The sequence below is a fragment of the Cinclus cinclus genome, chromosome 24 (assembly GCF_963662255.1).
Source record: "Cinclus cinclus chromosome 24, bCinCin1.1, whole genome shotgun sequence".
In the NCBI taxonomy this organism is placed as follows: Eukaryota; Metazoa; Chordata; class Aves; order Passeriformes; family Cinclidae; genus Cinclus; species Cinclus cinclus.
In genome coordinates, this window is record NC_085069.1 from 6,714,223 (window position 1) to 6,732,442 (window position 18,220).

At 64.3% G+C, this 18,220-nt stretch overlaps 1 protein-coding gene across 1 annotated transcript; it reads right to left on the minus strand.

Moving 5' to 3' along the window:
- Positions 1-1,851: 1,851 nt before the first annotated feature.
- On the minus strand, positions 1,852-16,889 carry COL1A1 (collagen type I alpha 1 chain). Its single transcript, XM_062508260.1, has 51 exons — positions 16,808-16,889; positions 15,106-15,300; positions 14,938-14,972; positions 14,795-14,830; positions 14,199-14,291; positions 14,045-14,113; positions 13,296-13,340; positions 13,014-13,067; positions 12,766-12,819; positions 12,596-12,649; positions 12,441-12,494; positions 12,281-12,334; positions 12,139-12,183; positions 11,844-11,897; positions 11,693-11,737; positions 11,491-11,544; positions 11,172-11,270; positions 11,040-11,084; positions 10,858-10,956; positions 10,587-10,640; positions 10,394-10,501; positions 10,127-10,180; positions 9,849-9,947; positions 9,635-9,688; positions 9,456-9,554; positions 9,297-9,350; positions 8,750-8,803; positions 8,593-8,646; positions 8,433-8,486; positions 8,179-8,223; positions 7,991-8,089; positions 7,726-7,833; positions 7,303-7,410; positions 7,150-7,203; positions 6,984-7,037; positions 6,776-6,883; positions 6,622-6,675; positions 6,208-6,261; positions 5,697-5,858; positions 5,498-5,605; positions 5,292-5,399; positions 5,118-5,171; positions 4,917-5,024; positions 4,600-4,653; positions 4,369-4,476; positions 4,212-4,265; positions 3,942-4,049; positions 3,568-3,850; positions 2,740-2,930; positions 2,421-2,663; positions 1,852-2,342 (listed from the first exon to the last, which is right to left on the minus strand). The coding sequence occupies exons 1-51, from the start codon at positions 16,887-16,889 to the stop codon at positions 2,196-2,198; spliced, it is 4,362 nt and encodes a 1,453-aa protein (XP_062364244.1). The 3' UTR covers positions 1,852-2,195.
- Positions 16,890-18,220: the final 1,331 nt, after the last annotated feature.

Here is an 18,220-nt window from a genome sequence, read left to right on the forward strand (position 1 = left end):
GGGGGGTCCCCGCCTGCTCCCCTCGCCGTGGGGAGGGGGCACAGAGGGGGCACAGCCAGCATTGAGCAGCCCCTCGCCCCTCTGCCCCCCATTTTTGGGGGCGTCTCTTTGTGCCCACCCCACTCCCCAACGCTGTCTTTTTGGGGGTCACCCTGAGCTGAGCCCCCCTACCCCCAATATCTCCAGGCTGCCCTGGAGCCCCCTCCCCACTTGGGGACACAACCCCCACCCCCCCCCCCCCCAGGCCCCTCCTTTTGGGGGTTCTCTGCTCTCCCCAGCCCATCCCAGCTTCCCCCACGGGGGGTGGGACCACCATTCCTTCCTCCCCCTCCTTGTGCTGGGATGGGGAGAGGAGGAGGAGGAGGAGGAGGAGAGGAGGAGGACGGGCAGGGAGCAGAGCACAGAACTCGCCTGGAACAGAGTGGGATCGACCAGGATGAGAGACGGATCGGGGACCAGGAATTCCCAAAATCGCTCACCCAGGACCCCTCCACCCACCCCCAAGACCCCCGAGAACAGCACAGAGCAGCCCGAGGTTGGTTGGATCATTTCACATGCCTTTATTTCAGCAGTCAGGAAAAAAAAAAATCCATTTCTAAAAAAAAAAAATAGAGAAAAGAAGAAAACCCCAAAACCACTTTAAAATTATTAATTAATTAATATAATACATTATACAAACTAGGTACAAAGCCCAGGAAAAGCCGGAGCATCCACCGGGAGCTGGGCCTGGAAAAGGGAGTGGGTTCGTGCCCCTCCATGCCCGGGGAGGATGCAGGGAGGGAGGGAAGGATGGATGGATGGATGGATGGATGGATGGATGGATGGATGGATGGATGGATGGAGAAAAAGCTGCTGGAAGATGGGAGCAGAGCTGAGGTTCCACCTGCTCAACCTGGAAAATCTATTTATTCCCCTTCCTCCTTGGAATTTTGTGCCTCTTGCTTTGCGGGATTTGGGGGTGAGGGAAGGGAGGAAATAGCACCTTTGGAAAATTCCCGAGTGGAGCTGAGCAGCAAAAACAAAAAACAAAACAAAACAAAAAAAAATAAAATAAAAGGAGGCAAATCAACCATAAACTAGAGGGGAATTAAACCAGAGCAAGCTGAGAGCTCTTTGGAGGTTGTAGCACCAGGTGGTCCCGGGCTTGGGTGTTCCGGGGCCAAAATTAAACAGAATACTTAAAAATAATAATTAAAAAAAAAAACAAACCCAAAACCCAGGATAAAAATCCTGAGGGAAAGAAACCTCCAAAGGAAAATCAAAATAAGAGAACAACTGAACAACCAAAGAGAGAAGAGAGTGGGGGATATGAGGGGGGAATTAGCACCTTTGCTCTGAACCTGGCAGGAAAGTCCTGGCACGGCTGAAAAAGCTCCGAACGAAGCTAAAAACAAAAAAGAACCCCAAAATTCAGGCTCAAAAAGACGATGAAACACCCCGAGAGTGGTGAGGTAGCCATCCGACAGGGGGTCAGCGCAGGGCTGGAGCTGCTCCGCTGCTTGGGAGGGAATTGGTTTTGCTGCCTGAATAAAAATAAAATGAACAACAAACAACGAGCAAAACAAAACAAAAAATAACCAGAACGAAAGGAAACGGAGAGAACTCAAAATCAGCGTTATCCAAATAAAAAATAAGGAGAGGGGAGAGAAAGGGGGGAAACAAGGCGGGGGGGAAAGCAAGTTATAGCCAGGAGTTCAACATCTTCCTCACAGCAAAAATTAAAATTCTAATGAGATGCAAGAAGCGATGGGGCCTGGGGTAGGGGCCGGGGGTCCCGGGGGTCCCGGGGACCCTTTGGGGGGAGCTGAGCTTTGCCATCTCCGGGGCTGAGGAATGAGGGGGGGCAAGCAAGCGAACCCACTTCCTGGTGATTTTGTTTGAAAAAAGTCATTTATTAAGGGTTTTTTAATATTTTTTGGGGTGGGATGAATGCTTTTTTTGGGGGGGGGAGGGCAGGGGGCAAGAGTTTTTGAGGTTTTCTCTTACGGCAACGCAACCGGAGTTGTTTTAGAGACGCTGGATAGAAACCGACACAAATTCAAGTCCATGTGAAATTTTCTCCTTTTTTTTTTTTCGGCTGTTTTTTTTTTTTGGTTGTTTTTGTTTTTTTTTTTTTCTTTTTGTGTGTTTTTTTTTATTATTATTACTTTTATCATTATTATTACTCTCTCCTGTCACGCGTGGGGCATCCGGGGTTACAAGAAGCAGACGGGGCCGATGTCGATGCCGAATTCCTGGTCCGGAGCGCCGACGTCCATAGGAGCCAAATCGATGATGGGCAGGCGCGAGGTCTTCGTCGTCTTGTACTCGATGACTGTCTTGCCCCAGGCGCCCGTGTGACTCTGCGGGGACACCACGGTCACCCCCCTGTCCCCACGAGGCGCCCCCTGTCCCCACCGAGGCCACCCCCCGGCACTCACCGTGCAGCCATCCTCGGTGACGCCGTAGGTGAAGCGGCTGTTGCCCTCGGCGCGGATCTCGATCTCGTTGGCGCCCTGCAGCAGCAGAGCCTTCTTCAGGTTGCCGCTGGCCTGGTCCATGTAGGCCACGCTGTTCTTGCAGTGGTAGGTGACGTTCTGGGAGGCCTCGGTGGCCATGAGGCGCAGGAAGGTCAGCTGGATGGCCACGTCGGCCGGGTTGGAGCCCTCGCCGCCGTACTCGAACTGCAAAGGAAAGGACATCGGTCACTACCCGGCCACGCTGGCCACCCCCAGCCCCGTGGTGGCCGCCCGGGCTCACCTGGAAGCCGTCGCTCATGGTCTCGCCGAACCAGACGTGTTTCTTCTCCTTGGGGTTCTTGCTGAGGTACCAGTTCTTGCGGGCGATGGACGCCTGGCTCGGGTACACGCACGTCTCGCCTGTCTCCAGGTTACAGAACACCTTGATGGCGTCCAGGTTGCAGCCTTGGTTGGGGTCGATCCAGTACTCGCCTGAGGGAACAGGGAACGGGTCAGGAGGGGAGATGGAGAGGGATGGAGGGGACAGTGAGGGGACAGCCAGGAGGGGATGGAAGGGGACAGCCAGGGGAGCACAGGGAAGGGACAGTCAGGGGGATGGAAGAGAGGGACAGCCAGGAGGGATGAAGGATGAGGGTGAAGAACAGCTCCAGGGGATGGAGAACAGAACTGAGGAGCAGCCAGAGGGATGGAGGTCAGGAGAATTCAGGAAGGAACAGGTGAGGAAGAGCCAGAAGGGATGAAGGATCAGCCCCAGGGGATGGAGAATGGGGTGAGGACAGGAGGGAGGGATGGGTGAAGGATGGGTGGTGAGAGATGAAGGATGTGAGATGCTGAGGATGAAGAAGGTGAGGAGCAGCCATGGGAGAAGAGGAGGGAGGTGAGGAAGGCAAAGGAGGGAGCTGGGGGCGGAGCATGGAGCAGGGAAAGGAAGAAGGAGAGGAGCAAAGGGGAGAGGGACAGGGAGGGAGGGGACAGGAGGGGCAGGACAGACGGGGGGAGGTGATGATAACCCAGGGGGGTGGAAGAAGGACAGAGGTGAGGAGCAGTAGAGGGGACAAAGATAGGGCGAGACCCCCGAGGGGCCAGCGGGGACCGGGGGGACACCGACCGCTCTTCCAGTCTCCGTGGCACATCTTGAGGTCGCGGCAGGTGCGGGCGGGGTTCTTGCGGGTGCCCTCGGGGCTGCGGATGTTCTCGATCTGCTGGCTCAGGCTCTTGAGGGTGGTGTCCACCTCCAGGTCGCGGTCGCGCATCACGTTGGCATCATCGGCCCGGTAGTAGCGGCCGCCGTCGTGAGCCTTCTCCTGGGGCGGCTGGGGCAGGAAGCTGAAGTCGAATCCACCGCTGGGAGGACCGGGAGGACCGGGAGGACCGGGGGGGCCGGGGGGACCCTGCGGAGGAGAGGAGGAGGATGAGGATGGTGAGGGAGAGGCGGGCGATGAAGGCTGGCGGTTCTAGGGGGGAGGACGTGTCGGGACATACGACGGGACCGACGTCGCCGGTGCGGCCGCGGGGGCCGGGGGGACCGATGGGGCCGGGCAGCCCGTTCAGCCCGTCCTTGCCAGCAGCGCCAGCCGAGCCGGGAGGACCCTGCGGGACGGGAGAAAAGAGTGAGCGAGACCCCGGCAGAGCTGTCCCGTCCAGCCCCGACCCACGTCCGTCCCCACGCCAATCCCGATGGCGATGGGGACCCCCCCGCCCCCCTTCCCCGCGGTGCCGTGGATGGATGTCACAGCTCGCCCCGGGACTCACCCGGGGACCGGCGGGACCAGAAGCACCAGAAGGACCTTGTTCACCAGGAGAGCCCTGTGACAATCGAGGAGGAGGAAGAAGAGGCGACATCAGAGGTGACATCAGCACCTCGTGCTGCCTCCAGGACGCGGGGCCACCGTCACCCCACGGGACTTACGGGAGGACCGGGTGGGCCCTGGAGACCGGAGAAGCCTCTGTGACCCTTCATGCCTCTGTCACCCTGTTCACCGGTTTCACCTTTGTCACCACGGGGACCTTGTGGACCCTGCAGGAGGAGGAGGAGGAAGAGAAGGAGGAGGACGAGTTGAGCAGAGTCCTAGCCAGTCACTGTCCCCACGCCTGTGGGGACACAGAGGCACCGAGGAGGACAGAGCAGGACGTGACTTACAGCAGGACCACGAGCACCAGCAGGGCCAGGGGGGCCAGCGGGACCTTGGGGACCCTGGGACAGGAGAGAAGGGGACAGGTTAGAGCTTCCTGCACCTCCTGCTGCTGCTGGCTTGGGGCAGAGCCACCCCGAGGTGCTCAGAGACCCCTGAGCGGGGCGGTGGCACCTGTGAAATGGCCCTTTGCAGGGTGGTGGCACCTCTGGCTTCCTGGCTCCTTCCAGCAGCAGGAGCTGAGCCCGGGGCCAAGCCCCAGAACATTTTGGGGTGTCCCCGGCCCCGGGGGTGCAAGGGGAGCTCTGGGCAGAAGATCACTTACGGTCTCACCACGATCTCCGTTCTTGCCAGCTGGACCGACGGGGCCGGGGGCACCGGGGGCACCGGGAGCACCAGGGGGGCCGGCGGGGCCAGTCTCACCACGATCACCCTGCGAGGAGGAGGAGGAGGAGGAAGAGGAGAGGTCAGTGCGGGCCAGCACAACCCCACCGCCCCTCCCGTACCCAACTCAGAGCCCACTCACCTTGGGACCAGCAGCACCGTCACGGCCGGGGGCACCTTCAGCACCAGGAGCGCCCTACGGGGAGCAGAGACCCTCGTTAGGGGTGGGGGGGTCACGGGGAGGGGTCTCCCTGAGCCCCCCACGGGCAGCGCCCATCAGTCCCCAGCCCCGACCGTGGCCACCATGGCCGCTCACCTCTCGTCCGGCTTCTCCGGGGGGTCCGGCCAGACCGGGGGGGCCCATGGGGCCAGGGGGGCCGCGTTCGCCGGGGGAGCCGGAGGGACCTTGTTTGCCGGGTTCACCCTGCGGGGGGACACAACTGGGGGGTCAGACACCGTCGGACACTCACCCCGGGGCGGGGGGGCACAGTCTCCGGTTCCCGGGAGCCCCGCGGTACTCACCGAGGGACCGGGCAGCCCTGGGAAGCCTCGCTCGCCTCTCTGGCCGGGGAGACCAACGACACCGCGCTGGCCGGCGATACCTTGGGGTCCGGGCGTGCCGGGAGCGCCCTGCGGGGACAAAGCGCACCTCAGCGGTGGCCACGGAGGGGACAGCGACAGGGGGTGACGAGCAGAGGGGTCTGGGCAGGGGGTGACTCACGATGGGGCCGTCAGCACCGGGGGCTCCTTTCTCGCCGGGGGGGCCGGGGGGGCCGGCGGGTCCCGGCTCTCCGGGGCGGCCAGCGGGGCCGGTCTCACCGCGGGGTCCTTTGCCACCTTCCTTGCCGCTGGGGCCGGGCGGGCCGGGGAGGCCGATGTTGCCCTGAGAGGAGGGGGGGGAGGCGGTGCGGTCAGGCCGGGACCCCCCCGCTGCCAGCTGAAGGGCGGCCAGGGGGGTCCCGGTGCCAACTGGGACAGGGCGGCCACGGGCAGCACCGGGATGGTGCCCAGCTCCTGTCCTGTGTCCCCAGCTCCTGTCCTGTGTCCCCAGCATCTCCTGTCCTGTGTCCCCAGCATCTCCTGTCCTGTGTCCCCAGCACCGGGATGGTGCCCAGCTCCTGTCCTGTGTCCCCAGCACCTCCTGCTCCATGTCCTCAGCACCTGTCCCATGTCCCAAACACATCCTGGCCCTTGTCCCCAGCCCCCGTCCATCTCCCCCCAGGGGTACTCACAGAGGGGCCAGGGGGTCCAACTCTTCCAGCAGCACCAGGGAAACCAGTAGCACCCTGGAAGGGAGGAAAGCTGCAGTCAGTGGGGTCAGATCCAAAGGTCCAGGGAACAATTCCATGGCTGGGAGTCACTGCAGGACACCCCGGGGCTGGTGGTCAGGAGGAAAGTGCCCACCTGGGGGGCTGATTTGGGGGGGATAAAGGCACATCCCCTCTTGTCCCTCTGCTCTATCCCCTGCTGGGGTGAAGCCACCCCAGTCTGGTGCCATCCCCAGGTGGTTTTGGGGGGCACAGACCCAGAGGTGCCCCACGGTTTGAGGGGAGCAGAGCCAGAGTCAAAGCATCTTGGGGTTGTTCACACCCAGGGGTGTCCCCAGACTCCCCCAAACGCTCCTTCCCCACAATCCCGGTACTTACAGGGGGTCCAGCACTTCCGCGAGCACCTTTGGGACCGGGAGCACCAACAGCACCCTGGGCAGGAGGAAGAGGACGAAGAAGAGGAGGAGAGGGGTGAGCTGCGCTGTGGGGCTGCAGCCTGGGCAGTGCGGGGGCTCGGGAGGGGGGCACTTACAGCAGGTCCAGGAGCACCAGTGGGGCCAGCGGGGCCGGGGGGACCGGCGTCACCCTTGGCTCCAGCATCCCCAGTTTCACCTTTAGCACCAGGCTGGCCGTCAGCGCCCTGCGGGACACGGGGCCAGAGTGAGCCTGGGGGGCTCAGAGCCACCCTGGGGGGCAGGACAGGACCCCCGAGCCGGGGGGGAACAGGCTGCCACACTTACGGGGGGGCCAGCAAATCCAGCAGGACCGGGAGGGCCGGGCTCACCACGGTCACCCTGGAATAGAGAGATGGGAGGGAACGTGTGAGACAGGCAGGGGATGGCCACCGTGGCCACCAAAGAGTTGCCACCCGTGGCAGAGCCATCACCGAGGGTGGGGGACACTTACGGGAGCACCACGGGCACCAGTGGGACCAGCAGGACCGGGGGGACCGGCTTCACCCTGGGAAAGGGGAGGAAAGCCAAGAAAAAGGGATCAGGGCAGTGGTGAGCGGGTGGCAGTGAGCGCCTGGACACTTCTGTCCCTTCGGGATGTCCCCACCTTGTCACCAGGAGCACCAGCAGGGCCGGGGGGGCCGATGGGACCGGTCAGGCCTCGGAGACCGTCCTTGCCAGGAGCGCCATCAGCACCTTTGGGACCGGGGTCACCCTGAGGGAGGGACACAAGTGTGGGTGACAGGGACAGGTCCCTTGCGGGGGTTCACCCCTCTCTGCACTGAGACAACCCCGGTTCTTCAGCCTCCCCAGGACAGCCTGGCACCATCCTCCTCTTCCTCTCAGCAAGGGATTGTCCCCAAGGGATGGAGACAGAGGTGACACGGAGCATCCCCCCCTCCAGGACACTACTCGAGGGCACATCCAGTCCCGGGGGGGCTGGGATAAGGGGGGCACAGGGATGGTGGGGAGCAGGTCACCAAAGGGGACACCCGGGTTTTGGGGACACGAGGGTTTTGGGGACACGTACTCTGTCACCCTTGGCGCCTGGCAGGCCGGCAGCACCACGTTCTCCGGGCATACCCTGCAGACCGGGGGGCCCTTGGTTCCCGGGGGCTCCCGGAGCACCAGCATCGCCCTGGGAAAGAGGGAAAACAAGGATGGGTGAAATCCCGGCACGGCAAATCCATCCCGGCTTCAGCCCCGGCCTCGGGGAGTGAGGCCAAACCCAGCCACCCTCACACCTGTGCCCCACGAGCTGGGACAGCGCCCGCCACGCCCAGCCTGGCACCCACCTTAGCACCATCGTTACCGGGAGCCCCGTTAGCACCGCGGGGACCTTGGGGGCCGGGGGGGCCTTGGACGCCTCGTTCTCCAGGGAATCCTCTCTCACCCTGCGCAGGAGAGGCGGGACCCATCAGGGCCCTGTGGGGCACTTTGGGGTGCCGAGAGTTGGGGGGACACGGGGTGGGGTTCGGCTTACCCTGGCACCGGCGGGACCGGGGGCTCCGGCGTCTCCAGGAACACCCTGAGCAGGAGGGAGGGTGACGAGTCAGGGGGGAGCGGGTGGCACTGGGGACGGGCAGAGGGGTCCCCGGGGTGGCCCCAGGGGTCCCTCATGGCCTGGGCAAGGCTGGGATTCCCACCGTTTCCCCACACCTGGTGGTGCCCTGGGAGGACCCCACCAGGGACAGGGGCGATGGGGAGGGGACAGGAGGGTCCCCATCCCACACTCACCTGCTCACCGGGCTTGCCAGCCTCACCGGGGGGACCAGCGGGGCCGGGCAGACCCTGGGGAGGGAAAGAGGAGCCGTGAGCCACCACGGAGGGGACAAAGGAAATGTCACCCACACTCGGGGAGCTCTGTTCCCCTGCTGGGGAAGGGGACACCCCTCACCTGGAAGCCAGGAGCACCAGCGGGACCTTGTTCACCTCTTTCTCCAGCGGGACCCTGGGGGACACAGGACAGGCATGGATGGGGGCAGGTGGCTCCCGAGCCCCTTGCCCGGTGGCCGGGCGTGGCTCTGGGTGGCCGCGGGCCGGGTGATACTCACAGTGGGGCCGGGGGGACCTTGGGCACCGGTTTCACCATCTTTGCCAGCAGCACCCTGGAGGTGGGAGGAGGGAGAGGAGGGGGCTCAGAGCAGCCCCCGCAGGGCTCTGTGCCCCTCCCCGAGCTGGGCGTGGGCCTGGACACGGCCGCGGGATCCTTCGAAGGCTGGGAGACACCGCGGCGAGCTGCCCGCGGCCACGTCAGCGCCGCTGTCCCCGCTCCAGCAGCGCCGGGAGCCCCCGGGACGGGATCCCAAACACCTCATCCCGCTGCGGCCTCGGGCCGGGAGCCTCCCCTGGCTGCGCTCACAGCCCGATCACACCCCATTAAACCCCTGTTCACACCCTGATGGCACCCCCTTCACACCCCATTCACCCCCGTCGCGGCTGTCCCGTGCCAGGGCGGCCCTGTCACCCCACGCCGGGGTGATGCTCCTTGTCACCCTCCCTGTCCCCCCACAGCACGGTGACCCCCCTCTGTCACCTCACACCGGGGTCACCCTCCCTTGTCACCTCCCCCGGGCTGTCTGTGCCCCACCCCGCACTCACCACGGCGCCGGGGGGACCGGGAGCTCCTCTCTCGCCAGGTTTGCCGGGTTCGCCCTAAAACCAGAGTGGGGTGAACCCGGGATCACATCGGGGAGGGGGGGGCCAGGTCCCCCGAGCGTCCCTCGGGGACCGGGGTGCGGCGGGGAGGGTGGAACTCACCGCAGCACCTTTGGGACCGGGGAATCCCATCACGCCCGCCTGGCCTCTGGCTCCGGGGGGGCCGGGGGGACCGGGGCGACCGTCTTGACCAGCGGGACCCTGCCGGTGGGAGCCAGCGCCCCGTTAGCTGGGCTCGTGGGGAGCCAGGGGAGAAAGGGACATCAGCGGGGACAACTTACAGGGGGGCCGGTCTTGCCGTCGGGCCCGGGGCTCCCGGGGCTTCCAGTCAAACCCTGCGAGGCAGCGGGAGGGGGGTCAGGAGCTCAGGGGTTCCAGGGGACGCTCCAGAGAACGGGAGCATCCTGGAAAGCGGCTGTCCGCCGGCACAGAGAGCAGGACAGCGCTGCGGCCGCGCTGATGTCACCGTGTCACCGTGACACCGCGCCCGCTCACCTTGGCACCGGGAAGTCCGGGTTCCCCGGGGCGTCCAGCTTCACCAGGAGATCCTTTGGGGCCAACGGGACCGGGGGAGCCGCGCTCACCGGGAGGACCCTGGGAAGGGTGGACAGGGGTGACCCAGCTGCAGGGCAGCACCCGGGGACCGGGACAGAGCCGTGTCCCCGCAGGCGGCAGCCACACGGAGCCGCTGTGGCCACTGTGTGGGCACAGGTGGCGATGCCCAGAGTCCCCGCTGAGGCGATTTTCTCCCGCAGACGGACGCGGGCACCCACCTTGGGACCGGCGATGCCATCGGCTCCAGGGAAACCGCGACTGCCGGGAGCGCCCTGAGGGGGACACGACAGGGTCAGTGAGGGGACACGGGAGGACACGGCGAGAGCAGGGGGGGGGGGATGTGCCAGAGCGGGACAAGGCCACCTGTGGGAACAGCCTGAAAGGGCTGGGGATGTCACCACGGGGTCCCCAAACACGCACGAAGTCCAGCTGGACAAGGAGAGATGGAGGAGGATGGGGATGGGGACAGGGACGCTGCTACTCACACGTTCCCCAGCGGGGCCGGGCAGCCCGGCGGGGCCGGGCTCACCACGGGCTCCTCTCTTGCCTTCCTCGCCAGCAGGGCCGGGGGGGCCTTGGACACCAGCGGGACCCTGGGGAAGGAGGCGAAGGGATGAGGACCCCCAGGAGGGCCCAGCAGGGCCCGCGCCCCCAGGGACGCATCGGGGGGACACTCACGGGTTCGCCTTTGGCACCGGTGTCACCCTTGTTGCCTGGAGCACCGGGTTCGCCCTGCGGGGGGAGAGAAGACACAAAAGATTTAACGCCGGATTGAGGAGCAGAGCGACCCCCGAGTCACGGCCCCCATGAGCCCCCCGAGGGACAAGAACCCAGCATCTGTCACCCCCTGCCCTGGCATGGCTGGAGGGACCACGGGGCACCTCAGGAGGCACCTCAGGAGGCAGCAGCTCCCCGGAGCAGAGGGAAGGAGCAGCCCGGGGATACTCACGGTGTTACCCTTGGGGCCGGGGGCGCCGCTGGGACCTTGGGGTCCGGAGGGACCGCGGGCACCGGGGAAGCCGGGAGCGCCAGCGATGCCAGGAGCGCCCTGCAAGAGGCACGGGAGGCCGTGAGGAACCGCACAGACCTTCCTGGTCCGGCCGCAGGGGAGGGGACACTCGGGACACTCACGGTGGCACCCTTGGCACCGGGTTGGCCGTCAGCACCAGGGTTGCCCTGCGGAGAGAAGGAGGAAGAGGAGGGTCACGGCTGGGCTGGCGGGACGTGAGGCTGCAGGACAGGGAGCCCTCGGATGTCACTTACAGCAGGACCGGCAGCGCCAGCAGGGCCGGGGGGACCGGGCTCACCACGAGCACCTTGGGGACCTTCGCTGCCACGAGCACCCTGGGGACCGGTCTCACCCTGGGGAGGAAGAGGAGGAGGAGGAAGAGCCGTGAGTGCCAGGGCTGCCCTAGCAGGGCTGATTCCATCTGCGGCTCCTTCCCGTGGAGGCACAGCCGGGACAGGCGCCCAGGACACGGCCTGGGGACGTCCCCACGTGTGCCACTGTCCCGGACAGTGCTAGCCCATGAAGACCCCTTCTCTGCCCTGTGCCCCCCTGTGCCCCCCAGCCCGACCCTACCTTAGCACCAGCAGCACCAGGGAAGCCGGGGGGACCAGCGGGACCAGTTGGACCCTAAATGGAAGCAAGGGTAAGAGTCAGAGGGGGATCCCACGCAGGGGGATCCCACCCCACAACTGGCGCGGGTGGGACCCCCAGGGCAGCAGAGCCCCAGCTCCTGGCCGGGATCTCCCCCCGGAGGAGGGAAGGTGGAGGTACTTACGGGGGGACCAGCAGCACCGGGAGCACCATCGTTGCCACGAGCTCCCTGGGGGACAGGGGACACCGTGAGTGACACCCACGCATGGGACAGGTGACCCCCAGCCCCCCGTGCCCGGTCAGGGATCTCATCCCTGCCCATCCCAAGTACTCACAGCGGGGCCAGATGGGCCAGGACGGCCTCTCTCACCAGGAAGACCACGGGGACCCTGGGGAGGGGACAGGACACGTTTAGGACACGTTCAGGTCACGTGGATGGACACTTTCCCCTTTCTGAGCCCATTCCCATCCCCGTGCCCCCCCGCTGCTGCCCACGGTGATGTTTACAAGGGATTAAACCCCTCCCACCCCATTCCCGGGTGGATCCTTGAGGAGGAGCTGGGTCCCCATCAGGTGCCACCCCCTGTCCTTGTCCTCTCTTGCCCAGAACCCCCCGGGTCCAGCACTCACCATCTGTCCGGGAGCTCCGTTCTCTCCGGGGCTGCCAGGCTCTCCCTAGGGAGGAAGGACACCGTGAGGGACCTGCTCCGCGGGGAGGAGGGGACAGCAGTGACATTGCCGGGACAGGGGTGGCACTGCCACCGATCCTCACCTTGGGGCCAGCAGGTCCAGGCTCACCCTTGGCACCATCCAGACCACTGAAACCCTGGGGGGCAGGAGATGGAAGGGATGGGGGATCAGGAGGGGACCCTGCTGAGGTCAGGGGTCCCTCGTCCCCTGAGTGTTACCAGCACGGGGTGGGGGGGACTCACCCTGTGTCCCTTCATGCCTGGCAGGCCGGCGGTTCCGGGGAGACCTCGAGCACCCTGGGGGGAACGGGAGGGGGTGATGGAGGCGCTGTCCCCACACCAGAGCACCCCGTTCCCGAGGGGGGGGACAGCTGGGGGTGTCCCGTGCTGTGTCTCACCTGGGGGCCGGGGGGACCCCGCTCTCCGGGGCGGCCAGGCTTGCCAGCTTCACCCTGAGGACAAGGACAGCACGTTGGTGGCATGTCCCCAAGCCAGGCAGCTCCTGCTCACCTGTGGGGGCTGGCAGGGCCACCAAAGTGGGGAGGACCTTCATGGACAGGCCACTTACGTCATCTCCGTTCTTGCCAGGGGGGCCAGCAGGACCTCGGGGACCCATGGGACCCTAGGAGAGAGGGAGGGCAGGGATGAGGGTGCTGAGGTGACAGCTGTCCCTTGTCACCCTGTCACCCGGGTCCTGCCAGCCTCACTGCCATGGGTCCCAGAGCAGGGACCGTGTGGCCACAGGCGGGGCTGGGAGCAGCAGCACTGTCCCCGTCCTCAGGGGACACTGGCTGGAGCAGCAGTGACAGCACTCACAGAAGCACCAGGCTCTCCAGGTTCACCAGGGGGGCCTTGAAAACCTTGAGGACCCTATGGAGAAAAAAAAATAAAGGGAAAAAATGCATCAGAAAGTGAAAAGTTTGGGTCTGGATCACCCAGGGGCAGTGGTGGTGTCCCCCTGTACGGTGGCACCAGGGCTTTGTCCCCATGTGCTTCTGTAGTTGTCAGGCAGGGTGTGCCACCCTCTGACCTGTCCCCCAGCACCCCTGGGGGCTATCTGTCCCCAAACCCAAATGGACAGGAGGAGGTGACACTCACAGGAGCACCAGGAGGGCCAGGGAGACCACGGGGACCAGCTGGGCCCTGGGGGAGAACAGAAAGAGTCATCAGTGTCACTTTGTCACCCTGTCCCTGTCATTGCTGCACCCACTGGGCCCTGCTGCCACCCCACTACCCTCCCCTTCTGTCCTCACCTCCACCCCACCACTGTCCCAAAGCCACCCCTGAGCTGTCCCCATCACCCTCCACTCCCTGTCCCCATTGCCACCCCATCCCTGCCCCTACTGCCATTCCCCCAATGCCCCCATTGCCTTGTCCCTATTGCCTGTTCCCATTGCCACCCCAACACTGTGTCCCCATACCTGTTCCCACCTGCACTCATTCCTTGTCCCCACTGCCACCCCATGCCTGTCCTCATCACCAACCTGTCCCCAGCTCTGTCCCTATCCCTGTCCCAATCCTCACACATTCCTGTCTCTGTTATCACTGCATCCCTGTCCCATCCCTGTCCCCATCACTCCCAATTTCCTGTCCCCATCCCCGTTCCCATCACTCCCTGTCACCATCCCTGTTCCCATCCCTGTCACCATCATTCCCCATTCCCTGTCCCCATCCCCATCCCTGTCCCCTCCAGGCCCACCATCCCTCCCATGTCCTGGTGCTCGGTGCCATCACCAGCACCAGGAGCACTCCTGTCCCCTGGCCCAGCTTCACCCCCACCCCCTGTGCCCACCGTGTCCCCCTGTGCCCCCAGTGTCCCCCAGTGACCCCCAGTGTCCCCAGCTCACCATGGGCCCGGGCACAGCCATGCCTCCAGCCTTCTCGTCATAGCCGTAGGACATTTGGGGAGCGAAGTTCTGCAGGAGAGGGAGAGCGGGGATGGGGTGAGTGGGGCACGGGACCCCCGGGGGGCTGCACCACCAGGGACCCCCCCACACTCACTCCGCCGAGGCCTGGGGGTCCGGGAGGGCCAGGAGGTCCCGGGAGTCCGGGCTGGCCGGGAATTCCATCTCTGCCAGGGGGGCCAGGGAGTCCCTGGGGAAAGAAAATGAGAATGAGACCTAGAGGGATTGGGGTGAATCCCAATGGGACTGGGGTGAGACCCAACGGGAGTGGGGTGAGTCCCAACGGGAGTGGGGTGAGCCCCAATGGGAGTGGGGTGAGTCCCAGCGGGAGTGGGGTGAGCCCCAGTGGGAGTGGGGTGAGTCCCAACGGGAGTGGGGTGAGTCCCAATGGGAGTGGGGTGAGTCCCAATGGGACTGGGGTGAGTCCCAATGGGACTGGGGTGAGTCCCAACGGGAGTGGGGTGAGCCCCAATGGGAGTGGGGTGAGTCCCAACGGGAGTGGGGTGAGCCCCAATGGGAGTGGGGTGAGTCCCAACGGGAGTGGGGTGAGCCCCAGCATGATGGAGGTGAGGCCCAGTGGGATTGGGGAGACCCCAGCAGGATTGGGGTGAATTCCAGCAGGATGGGGGTGAGCCCCAGCGGGATTGGGGTCCCTGCAGAGCAGGGGGCTCTGAGGTGGGGGGACACACCCACCCTGTCTCCTTTGGGGCCTGTGTCTCCTTTAGGACCCTGTGGGGCAGAGACAGAACAGGTTAGAAAAGGGGTGCTCCAAATACAGGGGCGGGGCTGCTGTGAAATTTGTGGGGGCTGCTTTAGTGGAGGGGGGAGTGCCTTACCTCTACTCCAGCATTCTCTGGGTAGGCAGGGGAGGCTGTGGGGGCAAAAAGGGGGTTCAGAGCAGCACAGCATCACCCACTCCCCTCCCAGAGCCCGGATAACGGGAGTGTTGGGGGACACGGGGGTGCCGGGGGTGTTGGGGACACCCGGGGGACGTGCGGCGGTACCGTCGGTGTCGGGACAGATGGGGCAGCACTCTCCGAAGGGGATCTCGGCGTTGGGGCAGTCGGAGGTGTCCTCGCAGATCACCTCGTCGCACAGGATGTTGCCGCTGTCGCAGACGCAGATCTGGCACGGTTCTGGTTTCCACACGTCCTTGTCGTTGTACGTGAGCCCATCCTGGATGCAGCTCCCGGTTTGGACTGGGACAGGGCAGGCGGCAGCGTCAGGAGGGGCGGACCGGAGCCTTCCCCCCCCCCCCTTTTCCCCTCCCCTCAGCCCCCTCCCCGCTCCCGCAGCGCTTCTCCCTTCATCTGGTTCTCATCAGCCCGCGCGGTGACACAGGAAAAGCTCCACAATAAACTCTTCCCACATCGGCTGGAATTTAAACAAAAAAATCCCCGCAGCCACTCGCTCCGTCCGGACGGGGCCAAGGAAAACACCCCCCCATATTCTTCCCCCCCCCCCCCCCCCGAGGCAGGGGGGTCCCCGGCACCCCCGGAGGACGCGACAGGGACGGGAGGGGGACGGGACGGGACGGGACGGGACGGGCTGGCCCCGGAGCTGCGCTGAAATTGGATCCAGGCGGCTGCGGGATGGGGCTGGACCGGGCCAGATGGGACCGGGGAAGGGGAGGCCGGAGAGCGGAGACTGGCGGGGGCTGCGTGGGGAGGGCAGGGCGAGCAGCCAGGCCCGGGGGTGGCCCCACAGTGGGGAAGGGTCCTTGGCGTGGGGAAGGGGGTGAGGGGGCTGCGCCGGCTCATGGGACAACTCCCCTCCAAAAAAAAAAAAAAAAAAAAAAAAAGGCAGAGAAGTAAAGTAAAAACAGAAAAAAATGTAAAAAAAAAAAATCAAATGGAAAATGCAAAAATGCAAAATTCTTCTGGGGAAAAAAAAAAGGCAAAATGGGAATGGGAAAGGCAAAATGCAGAATGGGAATTGCAGAAGGGGAAATGTGGGATTGGCATTGTCAGTGCAAAATGCATAATAATAACAATAATAATAATAATAATAATAATAATAATAGTACATGCATTTTTAAAAAGCACCCAAAAATTTCCCCAAAAAGGACAAAATCGGGCAAAAAGCGATGGGCGCGGGGCCCAGGGTCCCCCCGTGTCCCCCTGGCGCAGGTGGCAGCGGGACAGGGGGGTCGTGGCGTGGGGGGTGACCCCAGGCGTGCCCCCGGCCCGCGCCGCTGGCAGCCCCCGCTCCCCCGGCTGCAGAAACATTTTGCTTATGAATCATCCGAGACTTTTCTAATTCTTTCCTGATGGCTTTCGCAGATCCCGGGGCTGGGCCCCCCCTCTCCCTCCTCTCCCCCCTCTTCTCTCTCCCGCGCTCTTTCCCCCCTTTCCTTTCCCTTCCCGGCCTCCTCCTCCTCCCCTTCGTCCCGGCTCCCTCCTTCCCCGCCGGCTCCTCTCCACCCTTCCTTCCCTCCCCGCTCTTGGCAGGGCTCCCCGACTCCTCATCCCCAGAGTCCCCCTAAGCCCCCTTTCCCCCAACCCCAAATCCTCCCAATCCTCTTCTCTTTTTTTTGGAATTTCTCCCTCATTTTCCTACTTTCCCCCTAATTCCCCGCTCCGCTCCGCACGCCCACCCCGAGTTGCTCCTTGCCCACGCCAGGGCAGCCGGGCCGGAGCGGGTCCCAGCCCGGAGCCGCATCCCGGCGGGGTGAGGAGCATCCCCCAGCCCGCGCCCACTACTCACTGTCTTCCTCTCCTTGCCCGCGGGTGAGTAGGACAGTCGCTGCTATCAACAGCAGTGACCGAGAATCCACAAAGCTGAACATGTCTAAATATTAGACATGTAGACTCTTTGGGGTCTCTTTTGTTCTTAGCTTGGGGTCATACGGGGCCGACGCAACCCTGGAGCTCCAAATCCAGACCCCAGCAGAAACTTCCTACTGCCCTTCGCCCACTTCTCCTCCTGCCCCTTTATACGGTGCGCCGCGGCGGAGAGGTGGGACCCGGAGCGAGCAGCGGATTTTGGACGGCCCCCTCGGCCAATCAGAGGCACCCAGCGAGTCGGGGGGCACCCCCTGCCCCCCCCCATTCCCCCCCCCCCCCCGCGCCGTGTGTCCGTGCACACGCAAACACAGGCGAGCACACGCACACACGGCCGAGCACACGCGTGTGCCCCGCAGCGGGGCCGGGGAGGCGGGATTGGGGTCACGGGGGGGGTTTGGGGTTGTGATTTTTGAGGGGGGTTGTGATTTTTTGGGGGGTTCTGCACGCTCGGAGGTGTCTGCAGGGCTGGCTGGGTGGGGACGGGCGATGTGGCACGTGGCGCTTTGGGGACCCCGGTGCCACGCGACGCCGGGAGCTGCACCAGGGCCCTGCCACCCCCTCCCCCTCAGCAACCACCCCCGCAGTTCTGGGGCACCCCAAAACCCACCCGCAGCTCCCCACGGGGACCCCCCATCCAGCGGGACCAAACCCCAGCACAGTGCAAGGCCACGGCCACCGATCCCCAGAGCATCCCTTGGACGGTCCCCAGGAGCATCCCCTGAGGGACCCCAACCCCAGAGCCCCTCCAAGAACCACAGACACCCCAAAGCCCGTCCCCCAAACCCCCTGACTCGGTGTTTTCAGCCCTTCCTTTCCCTCTTTTCCCTTCCTTCCCCTCGCTCCTCTCGCTCCCCTCGCTCCCCCCCTGGCACAGCTCCACGGCCGTTTCCACATTTGAAGGAGCCACGTTGGTTGGAAAAAGCAAAAGCTCCTGGACAATGATCCACAACCTACCGTGCAATTTGGGGAGGGTGTAATTACACGCCAAAAAAATCCACGTCGGTCCCAGGGCCGGGAGCGGAGCGGGGCAGGACACGGCCAATGTGGCACCGGGGGAGGGGGGGTTTTGGGGGAATGGGTGGGAAATGGGGCTGGGGGGAGGGAAAAGGTGAGTTCAGCCTCGGAGCCCCCCACGCTGTGCTGCGGGACTGTGGGCTCGTGGGATACTGGGAGCACTGGGAGCACTGGGAGTGTTCCGTTTGTCCCCACTGTCACTGTGCTGAGAGCTTGAGTGCTCAGTGGAATACTGGGAATACTTGGGAGAACTGGGAGAACTGGGCTCGGCCTTTACCCTTCCACTTTGTGCCCACCACCAGGGCATAGAGGGTTTGGA

Bases quoted from the DNA above. Each gene is read 5' to 3' on its own strand.
- COL1A1 (XM_062508260.1), bottom strand. From the start codon at position 16,889: ATGTTCAGCTTTGTGGATTCTCGGTCACTGCTGTTGATAGCAGCGACT. The intron at 12,335-12,440 runs GTGAGTCCCCCC...CCTGCCCCCCAG, and splicing joins CAGGCATGAAGGGACACAGG to GGTTTCAGTGGTCTGGATGG. The intron at 11,271-11,490 runs GTAGGGTCGGGC...CTTCCTCCCCAG, and splicing joins CTGGTGCTGCTGGTGCTAAG to GGTGAGACCGGTCCCCAGGG.